The following is a 14996-nucleotide window of genomic DNA, read 5'->3' as shown; positions in this document are numbered from 1 at the left end:
TCTAATTTTGACATTAAATGCCATGCCAAATACAAGTCAATGTGTATTGATAGAGGGCATTTAATGAGCAGTAATGGTCTTGATACATGATTTAGGAAGATGCATTCAATCATTCTTACATAATTTGGCCCAGTTTTACACAAGGTCATTTTATTTGTGCTATCTGTCCACACTACATGCCTTGTTTATGTCTCATCCAAGAAATACTTGACTGCTGCTCTAGTAATATAAACAAATATGAAGAGTGAACTGTTTCATATGGTAACATTCAGCTTAAATGGTTTTATTAAAGAGGAAATGTAAATGATTTAAAATATAAAAAATGATGGTCAGCATTTATACCTGATTTATAACTGCATGTTTTACAGTCTTCTGATTTGGTGCATATTCTGGGAGTGCAGTTAATATTCTGGGATGTACACAAGTTTTTATTCCTATATATAGGAATCCCTTACTATATTGGCTCAAGTGTGCGCTCGTACGGAGAGAGGAAGAGAAAGGTGACTTGTGTTATGTGAGTCTCAAGGTTTCAGATGTTACTAGGACACTCTGAGAGAGGTGTCCGCTTTCCTCCAGGGGCTTAAAATGATGAGGCGGTCTTTTGTAAGCCACTACCACATACACTTGAGGACATTTATGACCACCAGTTGGCCATTGTTGGGGACTGAAAGCATTTAACCTGATTGTCCCAGGGAAGGAGACAGGTAGGTTGTTGATGCCACAGGAGAGAGAATGGCATTAAACTTGAATGAGAACGAGATTGTTTTATTGCTCCTCCAATAAGATAATGTTTCACAGGACAAAGAAATGTGGGGGTATCCACACCATTTGTATGTAATGCCTTAAACACTTTGGCTCAGGTAACTCTTGAAAACCTGAACAGGATAGATCTTCAAGATCTGTTGGTAAACTAGGACAGCAGTCATGGTTGAAGTTGTTGCTATTTCAGCTTAAAAAATCCCTGAACAAATGTGACCTCGTTATTTCTCCTTTTAATAATAATTTAAAGGTCAATGTCAGGACACTCATTTTTGACCTTATAATTTATTTTAAAACATCATATATTTCATACAAACACACAATTACTTAACAATGGCTGCGTCCGAAAGCTTTGGCAGCTGACTTGTTGCCTCGCTGCCTGTCTTATCAGGCAATGACTTCACAGGCAGCATTTGCGCACACAGTATAACGATTTAATGATCTACAGCAAAATAGATAATAAAGAAATAAAACTCGTTTCTAGAATGAAATTCTTGAACAGAAAAAATTAAGTAGTTTGGCTTAATATAATATTTCTTCGAATATTTTTTTTAGAAAGTCATGTGGTGCAACATGCACAAAAACATAATAACAACAGACAAGGCAAGTTGTGTGAAAAAAAAAAAAACATTTATATACGATTTTCTTCCTTTTCTTAACCATAGACAGTGGACGTTCTTTTATTATTGACCCTCAAATCAATGTTTCATGTCCATTTATTTATTTGACACCCCACTGATACCCCTTGTATTACTTTTTCAGGTAACAAATAAGTTTACTTGAATGTCTGATAGTTTTGACACAAAATGTAGCTCAAGCCTTATTGAGTGAATAGGAAGTGGTTCTGCCTCTTGAATCTTTCAGTGTTGGGGCAGGAAGTGCTCTTGTAGCTGAGAGCTTTGCCATGTTGTGTCCGATCAAATGTCCTTTGAGGACAATCCAAAACAGTGCAAACCAACACCTAGTCATTATTAATTAAGCAGGACCATAATAACCACACTGACATATGTATTGGGTTTTAAAAACATTCTGTACTTAGAAGAGAGAAGTACAGAAGAGTATTACAAAATTTGACATTCAAAGCACAGACTCAATATTGAATTCCTGACCTATATGCAAAAAAGCTAATTAAAGTCATTTTACAAAACAATAGTGCTGCAATATGGACTGTGTAGTGCTAAATGACCACATGAAGAAAAAGTTCCATGTGAAATCCCTCAGGACATTCTCATTATACACCTCGAGGGCAAAGCATCGCCTATCCAAACAGCACCATTCTTCACACACATGCCAAGAGTTCCAGTTAAAAAGAATAGAGTGCCATATCTCTGGCACGGGCCGCACATTTCCACTACCTCCTTTAGGAATCATAGCACACGTGTGCCCAGATTTGTTGTGACGGGTGCTGTAATGGATCCGCATGCCTCACCGAGCCTGACTGAGGTGGGCTATTGCTGTGGTATTCTGAAACGGTCTGTATCTGTGCTTAAATTAAGCAAAGGTGCCAGGCATGTGGGATCAAATACTTTTTTTTTTTTTAACAACCGCTTCCCAATAGTATATGTAAATATAGACAGAACAGAATCTATATGGATAAAATATGGTATATATACTGTATGAGTCACAGAGGATTTAGATAAAGGATGCACATTGTTATTGTTGGTGCCATCATAGTTCATCATGCATGTCTTTGTCATTTAAAACTCTTCTGTATTTGCTTTTTACATAGCCTAAGGCTCCTGTAACAAATGTTCAAGTGTACCAAACCTTATGAATCATCTTTACCGTCAGAATAGCGTACAGCATTACTCATGCTATTTATACAGGATGTACTGTACACGATATGTGACTTTTCTGGATGCATAACTCTCTGGAAAAAAAGGACACTTTATACTTTTAAAAAGTGTGTTTATACAGGAATAAAGCATTAAAAGTGCAACTTTAATGAAAATGTATTATAGTTTAAACTTAGCTTAAGTTTAAAGTGCTTTTTGACACATTTAAAATATATTTACTTGTAATATTGTAATTTAATAATGCACTACAGTACTACAATTGTTACCACGTATTTGTTATATGTTAGTCAACACATCAAAATAAGTGTAGTTCTTTAAAGCATAAACAAATATAATAAAAAAAATACTATAAAGTGAAAACTTTAACTTGACAATTACAAAGTGCATGTTTTAAAAGTGTAATTGAGTGTGTTAAGAAACATAAACGTGTGCTCTGTCTACACTTAAGTGGCTTTTCATTTGAAGTATATTACTATTATATTATTTGCCATACTGTTTAATATAAATGTGTGTGTGTGTGTGTATATATATATATATATATATATATTTGAGATTTGAAGTACACTACAAGTCCACATTCTTTACAATTAAGTGCACTTCTTTTCACAAGGGTAGTGCGCTACATTAGCCAAATTGTAAAGTATAGAACCAGGGTACACTGCATCCCAAAATGCAATGTACACAACAACTTGACCTTTCAATTTTTTTTTTTAGAACAGTAGGCAGTATTTAATATATACTGCACAGTAAGCAGTGTGCTATTCCATGAGGTGACAATGTTCTCTGTCAAGAGTTTCTCCAGTATCAAGAGAGTAGTTATAGAAGGTTTTATAGAGGGCGAGAGATCCAGTGAGTGTCAAGTTTGCCTGACAGTCTCACTTCATTCACACTTTCCTTTATAATTATAAATATACTGACCTGCTGTGATACGTTTTTGATAAGCAAATAAAATTGATACCAAGCAAGTTATAAGATACCAAGCAAACTTGTACAGCAAGTATTATGGGTTTTACTTGATCTCCTCTGATGTATTCCATTAGATGGATTGTTCTTGCTGTTGCTCAAAACATATCAATATTAATGATCCATCTAGTATAATATGTTTAAATATGTGATATTATATTGGACCCTCTCTGTAAATACACTGTTACTCTCTCCCTCTTTACGGCTGAGGTAACAGAAAAGGGTCAACCGAGTCCCCAACGTGTAATCAATCATATAGATTTGCTGATCGATAATATACAACATGTGCATGCATCTCTCTCACACGTGCAGTAAATAGGCAGACACATGTTCGGTGATGTTTAGACTGCATGTTTCCATACTATTTACAGTATAGTATTTTTTATGCAGTATGTACTGTACACTGCAGTGTTGGGGGTAACACATTACATTACAGTTATCAGGTTACTTTTTCAAGTAAAGTAATACTTTTAAATTTACAACAAAATATTTTATAAAAACTTTTTCTTATGCAAGTTATTTGTTTTCCCATTCATTAACTGGCAGCTCTCCTGTCCCCATGTTGAGAGAAATCAGGAGTAAGTGCAGAGGCGTTGTGTGCGCTGTGTGTAAACATGATGTTATTGAAGTTAGACTAAATGTGAGCGTTTGTACAAAAACAGATTTAGTATTCCTTAAAAGAAATAAAAACAGTGAAATGCAAACTCAGACTATAACGCAAACCTGCAATAATAAAATGTTAAATAAGGTAAATACACTTTATGTATTTAATCTCACTTTGATTAGTGACCAGTGTCTTTTCTGCTGACCTGCGATGATCCAATTCAACCATACCAATAAGCAAAATCACATTGTGTTTCATTTTTTTCTTTGTTTTTATTGCTATAGTAAAAGCATTGAACTTTATTCTCATGTGTCCTATTCTTCTGTAATCCAGAATGACAGCACAGCTGAAAAGTTTGAGCTGCATCCTCCATAAAAAGCAACTTAGTAACACAATTAATTATTTGATTTGGGAGTAACACACTATTGTAATGCCTTACTTTTCAAAGTAACTTTCCCCAACACTGGTACACTGTACATTTTGTATGCATGGACACCCTAAAAAAAGAATACTGTATCTCACAATGCAATGCATTTAACCATTGTTTTCTAATGTGAAAAAAGTACTAGAAATAGCATCAGTTTATTTATCAGTATTTTACACAAATACACACTCACACACACACATTTTGGACCGTAATTTCTAACGTTTTTGTCACTCTTCATTGTTTTCAGACCCCATCTTGCTTTAGAATACAGTGGCAAGGTACGTACATTGTGGTTTAGTGAACATGCAAAATGACAGAAGGCTTTTAAAGAGGAGAAATCTAAGGAAATGTTGAAGTAATTGTAATTTCTCCATCTTTTTCCATTTAGGCCACTAAAATCCACCAGCGGGCTTTTGGTAATGACCACCCCATCACAGCCCGGAGTCTGGAGCTGCTAGCCACTGTCTATGCTGAGATTGGCAAAACAGAATATACAAGTAACTTCACTATTTTTATAAGTCCTCTTGATTCCACATGAAGTTATGTCTTCAGTTTCCATTCAGCCATGCCACTAAAACATTGTCAACATTACGTAAATAATTAGAAAGGTAATTGTCCTTATAAAAATATACCATGATATGCATACACTGGGAAAAAATGTTTACTCAGAAATTGATAGTAAATTTTACAAACAGTTATCTGCAAGCAACACATTGAATAAAATGTGAAATTAAAGTAGAAAACTGGTATGTAGGGCAGGACTTGATTTAGTCCATGGGGAATTGATTGTATGGTTGTGGTTTGCTATTGGTGGATCTCATGTGAGTGACAGGTTGTCCCGCCCTTGCGCCAATAAACACATCATCAGAGAAGAGAAGAGATGAGCTGCAAGAGGGAGGGGCAGTTAGTTTGATTAAAGATGAGGGCACATGAATTCAAATAAAATAAAATTTAGATTTGTCCATTTTGAGTTCATGGTGACGTTCAAATGAAAGCTTTCTGTATTTTAGTTTGATTTGTTTTTATCGTTTTTAATAATGATAGTGGTGGCTATAACCAACTTACCTGGATAGTTTGCTATATGTTAAATTTGTATAAACCTTCAAACCTTCAAACCATTACATTCCTGTACATTCTAGTCCCATCCAAGCCAGCAATCTTTTATATTCTAAGCAAAGTGTTCTGATTGTCATATCACAATATCCCTTTCAATGAAATCTCTTTTAAGAACTTTTTTTTTTACTATTTCCACTCAGTGAGGAAGCAAGGAAATTGCACTGCATCTAAGTCTACTGTACATACTGTACGATTAAAAAACTGCGGAGGTAAATCAATCGAATGAGTAAACATGTATTCCAAGCCTGCACTTTCTGTCAGTGGCTGATGGCGTTGTAGATCTCTGGCTGAAAAGCTGGGTCATGTCTTTGACAGTTTGAGGCCAGGGCATTTTTGTAAGCAGAAATGCTTTGCTAGTTTTCTGGAGGGACGTGTCGTTCTGTGTCTTCCCTATTGCCTTTTTCCTGGACGATGAAAAATGTATTGTATAGGGCAGCAATGTGTCACGTACGTCAAACTCAGCTGCCAAGTCAGCTTTTTGAGAGAAAATGCTTTCCCCACAACATATCACCTGTGTGGCACTATGTCATAGTTTCAATGCTAAATTATTCTCTTCTAAACTAATTTCATCATACAGACTGTAGAAACAAATGTGTGTTGCTTATTTTGCTGATTAAATGCCAAATCTGTTGTTTTGCAGTTTGTAAAGTGCTCTTTGTGTTGATTTTTACAGATTCATTGGGAGAGTGTGTGTCAACTCTTTCCAAGAGGTTCTCAGCCAGCGAGTCATTTAGCGACGCTCTGAGTGGCATTTCTCATAGCCATAAGGACAGACACTCTGAGTTACGACACAGAAAACAGCCATATATACAACAGGAAACTCTTAAAACTAAGGTAATCTGGTCATTGACAAGTGTCCATGATAAAGAAACTGATCATTCAAAATTATTCATTAAATTGTCTGATATGATCAGTTTCTTCTTTATTCCTCTTCTTCTTCATTATGGTATCAGAACTGTTTCAAATTTTTTCACTTTATGCCAAATGAAAAACATACTCATCATAGAGGTGTATTCAATTTTTATAATAGATTCATCACATTATTGATCCATATCTAGGGTTGGGTATCGAGAACAAATTCCAAATTTCCAAGAACAGTGGACTTGGCACGCGCATTTCTATTAAGCTTATTGATTTAATGTGCTTTTAAACCATTCAAGCGCTAGAAGATGCGAAAGAGAACTCAATTCATCACTGGCACGCTGTTTTTTATGCTGCACACGCATCCAAAGCTCACACACACAAAAAAACTATCTGTAAAATGAGACTTTTGCATCATAGCAAGCAAAGCTGAAAAAAAAGCTGCACTGCCCAAACGCTCTCAAGCGTTTTCGCCTAGCGCTTTGCTGGACACACGACCATAGTGCATTATACTGAATTGAGCACTCTTTCACGTCTTATGCTTGAACGGACCAATACACATACAATTTTGACAAAATATTCTCGGAAACATAGTCTTTTTATCTGAAAGTAAGCAGTTGAGAAAGAAAACACATGTGTACCAGTATATTGGATCCGTACATTAGGTCTTAAAGTGACAGCAGGCTAAACTTTCTACTGCTGTCTGTGTCATTAATCTTAAAAAACAAAAGACAAAGAAAATCACTCACTAATCCTGACTAAATAACTTTTGTAACTTTAAAAGGCTTAATCTATATTTTATGAAGGATTATTTTGCAGTGTTATTTTACATTTGATCTGAACGAGTTGTATTTATTTGTGCTTTTGTTAGTTGTTTTTGTTGTGGAATTTTTGTTAAAACCATAGGCAAAAGTTCTGTAGGCTGCTGATTTTTGTTCATGGTATTCAGCTGCAACATAATGTTTTGCAAAAAGACAAAGAATAATTTTTTTACCTTATTGGAATCTAAACTTGGTACCGGAATCGCTAAAATTCATACGATGCCCAATTATACCCACATCTCAACTTAATGTGATTTACTCACATGATATAGCAAATGTTTTTGGACCAACATCATTTCTTGTGTCAATCACATTAGACTACTTTGTGCTTTTAAAATGTCATACTGCAAAGAATCTTGTCACATGGAATGGTCTTAGAAACGACTTCATATTATGTCTATCAAACATTCTAGAAGTCAATAGTTTTGTCTTTTCTGATTTCAGGTCATAAATGAAAAACTGCCCACCTCTATCCTGAAAAGGTCCAACTTGAGCAATGTAGAGTCTGACTCTTCGCGCAGGAGAAAAAACGAGAGGCGGGTTCGCTTCAGAGAGCCGGAGATCACTGTTCATGGTAAGAGAGTTCAAATAAACCTGTTCTAGCAGGCCCTAAAATCTCCAGAGTCTTTTTCAACTGTTCTTTAAAGTGAAAAATTGTAAAATAGTCAAATAAAAGTAGGTTAGTAAAAGATTTTCTTAGAGCTGAGGTAAATGAATTCCCTCATTCTGAAAAAAAAGATAAGAAGGGATGCACAAACCTGCCCAAGTGAATTACTTTCTAATTTGCATGCAAATTAGGCAGTGTGCATCTGTGCCAACAAGACTGTTAAGTTAATGAAACAAAGAATTTAATTTAAAGAATTACACTTTAGTGCAGTTTGTCTGTCTCTCAAGAGCTCTAGCCTTGTCGAAAGGCCTTGTTGAAAAATGAAGGCAATGTGCTTCCGGTTGTTCATACGCTAGAGTCAAGTCAAGTCACCTTTATTAATATAGCGCTTTATACAATACAGATTGTTTCAAAGCATCTTTACTGTGATAACAGGAAAATTATTCAATGAATTAAACAGTTCATTTTGGCTGTACAGTAGCTCTATGAAAATAGTGTCATTGTTCAGCTTAAGTCAGTGACAGAATAGAGAGAAAAACCTTGGGAGAAACCAGGCTCAGTCGAGGTGCCAGTTCTCCCGATTATGATTTAGGCTGCATCACAAGTCAGAAATGAACAAGTAGAATTAAGGTGCAGTCACACTACCAAAATTTCACGAGCAAATATCCGATGTCTATTGTCAATAGTGTAGCAATGTATGAAGCACAGCTCATACAGACATCACTATCAAAACAAGCAGCTTTCTGTTGGTCAATGGCGCAAATTTCAAGTTACTATTGAAATGACGGGAATTCGTCCGCAGAACAATGGTAAATGTGACCGCACCTTTAGTTATATGAATGTTTATGAGCTTTACAAAGACCTTGACTAACTTGAACTCAAACCTAAAACTCATTATTACTTTTTTATGTTGGCTTTCCAGACATTCCGTACTATGACTGTTTAGGAGGTAAGAACTCTAGATAAGAAATGTTGAACAGTGTCGTAGATCTCAAAAATGCATGAAAACGTGCATGACATTTTCTTGCATGCAATCTGGGACTCAGAACAGCCTTAAAGTTTATTAGTAACTCTTTGCTGTGGTTTAAGAATTCACATGAACTGTACTACAATTTGTTTGCCTGTGCCAAAAATGTGACATTTGTGCATGTAAAACCCAAAGAAAGAGACCTTTTTCTTAATTTTCTTTGGTTAAAAGAGTGCTGTTAGCCAGTGAATAATGCTGCCCACATGCTTTCAGAAAATTCCTACTTCCCACTTCTGAAATCATAATTAGGTGTTACTAATCATGGAGGACACTAGGTTCATTCTTGCTATTCTTCACACTATTCTTCATTCTTAAATAAAATGTAGTGCCCCATTCGCAGACAACCATACAAACATTACCTGCGCTGTACATTCACAGTCAGCTTGCTGAAGATTCTGGAATTTCAGTCAAATAAGTGCTGTTTTTGTAGTGTATTGATTACAATAGTAATCAAATGGTTATTTATAAACGTAAATATACACTGATCAGGCACAACATTAAAAACACCTGCCTTATATTGTGTAGGTCCCCCTCGTGATGCCAAAACAGCTCCGTCCCAGATACCAAAACAGGTATCTGGCACCAAGACATTGGCAGCAAGTCCTGCAAGTTGTGAGGTTGGGCCTCCATGGATCAGATTTGTTGGTCCAGCACATCCCATAGATGCACAATCGGATCGCGATCTGAGGAATTTGGAGGCCAAGGAAACACCTTGAACTATTTGTCATGTTATTTAAACCATTCCTGAACAATATTTTCAGTGTGGTGTAACCGGTCCTACTAGACCCGCTCCGAGCGGGGTTCGAACCGGCGTCTCTGGCCTCTTGAGGCCACGAGAGTGAGGTTTACTCTCACAGCTCTTTACCATCTGGCCTCCGTTACACTCACCCCCCTAAACCTCACTCCCATACGGGTCACGGCACCAAATGTAACCCATCCAGTCCTACTCGCCCCACTCTGAGCCATTACAGTCACTGATCAGCCACAACATTAAAATCACTGACAGGTGAAGTGAGTAACATTGATGAGATGGCAGCAGGATGCATTATGGGAAGAAGGCAGGCCGGCAGAGGCAGTGTTGTGCTCTGGACAACGTTCTGTTGTGAAACCTTCAAGTGGATGTTACTTTGACACGTACCACTTACCTAAAGATTGGTGCAGACCACCCCTTCATGACAATGGTATTCCCTGATGGCATTGGCCTCTTCCAGGCCCTCTTTCAGCAGGATAATACACCCTACTACAGTAACGGAAGAGACTGCGGTCTTTAGCGTCCATGCTGGAACGCTAAAGTAACATCCACTTGAAGGTTTCACAACAGAACGTTGTCCAGAGCACAACACTGCCTCTGCCGGCCTGCCTTCTTCCCATAATGCATCCTGCTGCCATCTCATCAATGTTACTCACTTCACCTGTCAGTGATTTTAATGTTGTGGCTGATCAGTGACTGTAATGGAAAGAGAAAGGAATGGAGATGTTGTGGGAAAATGAATAAAACTTAACATTCAGTACAGCAATAGTTCTCTCCTCTGCTATGTTTAAAGTTTATGGTCCGCCAACTAGTAAATTAGGGTATCAAAATGATCTTGTATTTCTTAGGTGTACAGTATATTCGACTTATTCACGTCTAATTTCTTACTAAAAAACTTGTATTTAAAGGGGGGGTGAAATGCTCATTTTCACTCAATCTCCTGTTAATCTTGAGTACCTATAGAGTAATATTGCATCCTTCATATCTCCAAAAAGTATTTTGTTTTATTAAATTTTTAACATAAAGATAGGCTGTACCGAGTCTTTCCGGAAAAAACCGAGCGGCTGGGGGCGGGCCGTGTGGGCGAAGCTTAGCTGTGCTAACGCGCCAAGCTAGTGACAACACACAGAGACATTTGTTCAACAAACAGTTTTACTCACCGTCCGGTTCCAACGCACGGCCGCGAACCTTTATCATTGTGACTGCTCGATCCTTAAGCATTAGACGATCTGCAAATCCGTAGATCTGGGCTTTGTTTATAAAACAATCATCGTCGAAATGCAGGGAACAAAAGTCTTACACAACTCCGTTTATGCTCAGGAAAACAAACTGCCACGGGTTCCTTAACGCCGGGTTCTTTGGGAATCTGTGCAGGGTTGTCTTGCCCTGGCAACCAAAAACACACTTCTTTGGTGACATTGACTTCCCAAAAGCCGGGCAGGGCGCTTTGATGGCGAACTGCTTTCACTCTCTTGCTCTGGTCTACGAGTGCGCGCGCGGCCGCGATCTTACCGGAGAAGTGCCCTTAGGACCCATATAAGGAAATTCCGCCCTATCTTACGTAAGACAGAGCCATACTCGAAAAAAACTTTCCGAAACTTGTGACAAACCGGAAGGAGTATTTTTGGAACAAAAATACTCCTTCAAACGTACAACTTAATTTTTGAAACTTTGTCCATGTTAGCATGGGAATCCAACTCTTTACCAGTGTAAAAAACTCAGTATGCATGAAATAGCATTTCACCCCCCCTTTAAGAATTGTATTTCAGTGTTGTCTTGTTTGCACGATAACGATACGCTTAAAACGGAGAAGTTCTTCCTTTGATTTTTTCCGCGTACAGACCACACTATTGTCAAAACAATCCCCATTAACACGGATCCGTGAAAACTAATAAAAACCCCTTTATTCTGCTGCCAGGCCATTAGATCAAACGCTATAGACTGAACAAGTAATACGCATGTGCATGACGTCATCGTCTTCAGAGATTCGCGTTTTTGTTGTTTACACAGAGACCATTTGAAACCTGTTTTCATAACTTTGTGTTTTCAGGCCCCCAAAACGCCGTTGTCGTGTAATCAAACGGCCAAAGCGCATAAAAAGTTTTACGTTTTTAATTGAAAACAGTGTCGTGTAAACAGCCCCTTAAGAAACGTTAGCAAAATAGCCTCTAAGACAAGCTAACAGCTAACTACCTAAAAAGAAAAAAAATGTTTACAGCACCTTTAAAGAATGACTGTTTTAAGCAGTTGCGCAGCCAACAAATTTAGCATTTCACACCAAATCTTTTTTGATTTTTGTGCTCCAGTGTACGACACCCCCCAGAGCCATTTGCACCTGGCCTTGCTCACCTGCCTGTTCCTGCTGCTGTCTGCGCTGGGTCTAGCACTGTACTGCACGGACCGCCGAAGACCCCAGCGTGCCTGCGAGGAGCTGCAGACGGCACTGGCTGTGTACCTGCTTCAATTCAAACAGATTGTTTGGGCCTGCTGGATCTGGCTGACCATGCAATGACCATAACCGACCACAGAGGGCAGCAACGAGCAGAAAACCCCCCACGAAAGGTCAGAATGGTTTTAAAGGACTGTGGAGGAAATAAAAGGGTCCTTGTTTTTTTATTGCTTTATTTTCACTGTTATATATTCAGACTGGTCACCAGTTAAAGTTTTTGAGGATGTTCAACATCCGCCTCTTTTATTTTGTAGTTGATTGAAGGCCACGCCATTAAGTGATGGTGTGCTTTTTTGCCCTTTATGGTGGCATATCCATTGCCACAACCTCATTATACTGAATCGTATATAATCAGAAATCTGTATATGTAGCTATTTGTCCTTGTAAAGCTTTTCTGGACGATTATGTTTTAAAGCATCTGTTAGTCCTTTTCCAAATAATACTTGTGCAGCAATAGTAATTAAACCCTTTATCAATCAGAATTATACAGGACTGTCAAAACATAACACGAATGAATGAATTCCGTCTATAACACTTAGAGCCCGACTGATATATTGGTACTGTAGGTCAATATTATCATGCGAGATATACTGAGAACCTGTATTTGACATTAATAAGCAATATTGAAAAGAACGACATGTAACGGTGAGTAGGCCAACATGCATAATGCCATGTTTACCGTCACAAATAGTTCTATTTTAACCCTTAAATGCATGAGTGTTTCACCAATCTTTATTACCGGGTCTTTTGCAACCCAAAACTATATCTTACACGGATAGATCTCCAACTGCTGCAATCGCATACAACTCTCCTGATAATTCCAAAATAATAAAATAAAGCTTATTTCATTACTTTTTGGAGCTTTAAAGGGTTTCAATTTGAGCAGATGCTTTTTACCATCATCACTGTTATCGTCAGAGCTCATTTCCCGAGTACATTCAGCATCTGTCTTTTTCACGAACATATTCTCAAAACTATCATTTTCATCGTCTTCAAAATCAATATTTTGATTGCTGACGGCTTCTTCCACCATCAAGTGAGACTAATATTTGATTGCGTTCAGTACTTGCTCTACAGTAAATCGCTGAGCCATATCAAGTTGCTGATGACACTTGTATATTCTTTTGTTTTATGCCCGTGGTAATTACGAGTGAAACATCACAACATCGTTGCGTATCAGACATTGTCCCCTTGAGGAATAAAAATTAATTGCACTTATTGAGTCATAAGAGATTTAATTATTGTTGCGCAGAAAAACAATTCTACACTATTACACTAAACACTATTACATACCTCGGGTCACTAGCGACCCTATAAACTTTTTACAAAAAATGAATGAGAAAACAGACATTCTTTTATAATGTTTATTCTTGTTATATTGTTTATAATTAATAGATTGAGGAACTCTCTAAGAAGGTTCATGTCTACCTTTAAAAAATGAATGAGGGGTAGGGTAGTGAATGATGTCCTGGGTCAACAAAGACCCGAGGTGTGTTTAAGGGTTAATGCCGATGACACTTTTAGACACAATCATATGGCATGTGCTTATAGAATGTTTAAATGCATGGCTGGATCAATTCCTGCTAGTGTTGTACTTTGCATTCTTTGCTTAAAATATTTACCTCACTATTTTGTCATAAGATACAAATATCAATATAAGGGCTTTCTGATTCAAAGGGTGAATTTAGGAACCCGTTGCACTTAATTTCTTGTATTACACGAATAAAGACAGGATTATATTGTAGATCTATTTATGCTCCAACCTATTCAAGAATGGATTTATTTTCATGCCAGCTTCAAAAACATCTTAATGTTTTGGTGTCGTTTTATTTTAATTAAATATTAGATCAATGACAGTATCTTGTCATTTTTTGTGCAAATGCAATTAAAACATTAAAATATTTAAAAATATTACGAATGCAGTTACATTACATATTGACTTGAATATACATTTTGTTATTGGTTAAGTTTGTACAATGTCATGTAGTACAACTCCCCGAAAACTTAATGATATTTACTGAATGAATACTTCATTGGAATTAAAAAAAGAACACTATATTTAAATGATTTTTTTAAGTAATGATTAAAATGTTGAACACTCGTCTGAGGAAAATGTGTTGTTACTTTTTACGTGATGGTTACACCACATGATCATTTTAATGTCAGTCAGCATAAACTTTTCTTGTAAATGTTATACGTTTCCAAACCATATGAAACCAACATGAACACAAAGAGTACATTTCTAGATTATTTTTTTCAAACATGTTTACTTTTCTTTATCATGAACACTCTTATGCCATTGGATCAGACCCAAAATCAGTCGGGCTCTACAGAATGTGCACACTGTGTTCTCTGTGAATCAATGTATCACAGCTTTTTAATGTCAGAAATTATTTCATTTATTTAATCCTTTTATTTTTTAATGCACTTGCTGTACATAATGTGGTTGAATGTGTCTGTGGATTGCAAGACAATGCTATTTATTTTACTAATAATCAAATATGTTTAGAGTACAAATATGCGTTTTATGCATTATCAACATGTATTAACAGAATGACACTAATCATTGTTAAAGAATATATTATATATAATGTACATGTGAAAAGAGAAGAACTGGCACAATGACGACACCTTTAGCATTTATCTACTTTACGAGTTGAAACGAAGGGCAAAGTTGTTAAGCACAAACGTTTCCATCTGCCACAAATTCTCCCCGAAAAGAGATACAAGACTGTTCAAGGATGAGTTGGCCATATGTTGTCTCATGCACTGCCAGATTTAACTGGCAAATGAAAGAATGCCATTTTAGAGAGTT

The 14996-nt window shown here is 36.9% G+C and overlaps 1 protein-coding gene across 2 annotated transcripts in view; it reads left to right on the top strand.

Annotated features, from left to right (window-relative positions):
- cUnh14orf180 (chromosome Un C14orf180 homolog) overlaps positions 1–14290 on the top strand; it is a 28908-nt gene extending 14618 nt beyond the window's left edge. Inside the window, exons 5-10 of one of the 2 annotated variants that reach the window (XM_079852893.1) lie at positions 4797–4827; positions 4938–5046; positions 6339–6499; positions 7792–7921; positions 8877–8903; positions 12039–14282. In XM_079852893.1, the coding sequence (XP_079709019.1) occupies positions 4797–4827; positions 4938–5046; positions 6339–6499; positions 7792–7921; positions 8877–8903; positions 12039–12244 (664 nt within the window). In that variant the 3' untranslated portion in view covers positions 12245–14282. Of the gene's footprint in view, positions 1–4796; positions 4828–4937; positions 5047–6338; positions 6500–7791; positions 7922–8876; positions 8904–12038 lie in introns of both variants that reach the window. The other variant, XM_079852894.1, reaches the window with a different exon arrangement.
- The last annotated feature ends 706 nt before the right edge of the window (positions 14291–14996 follow it).

This window comes from Squalius cephalus (genome assembly GCF_949319135.1).
Source record: "Squalius cephalus genome assembly, chromosome: 20".
Lineage (NCBI taxonomy): Eukaryota > Metazoa > Chordata > Actinopteri > Cypriniformes > Leuciscidae > Squalius > Squalius cephalus.
Note: the sequence above shows the minus strand (reverse complement) of the source record. Positions and strands in the feature narration are given on the sequence as shown.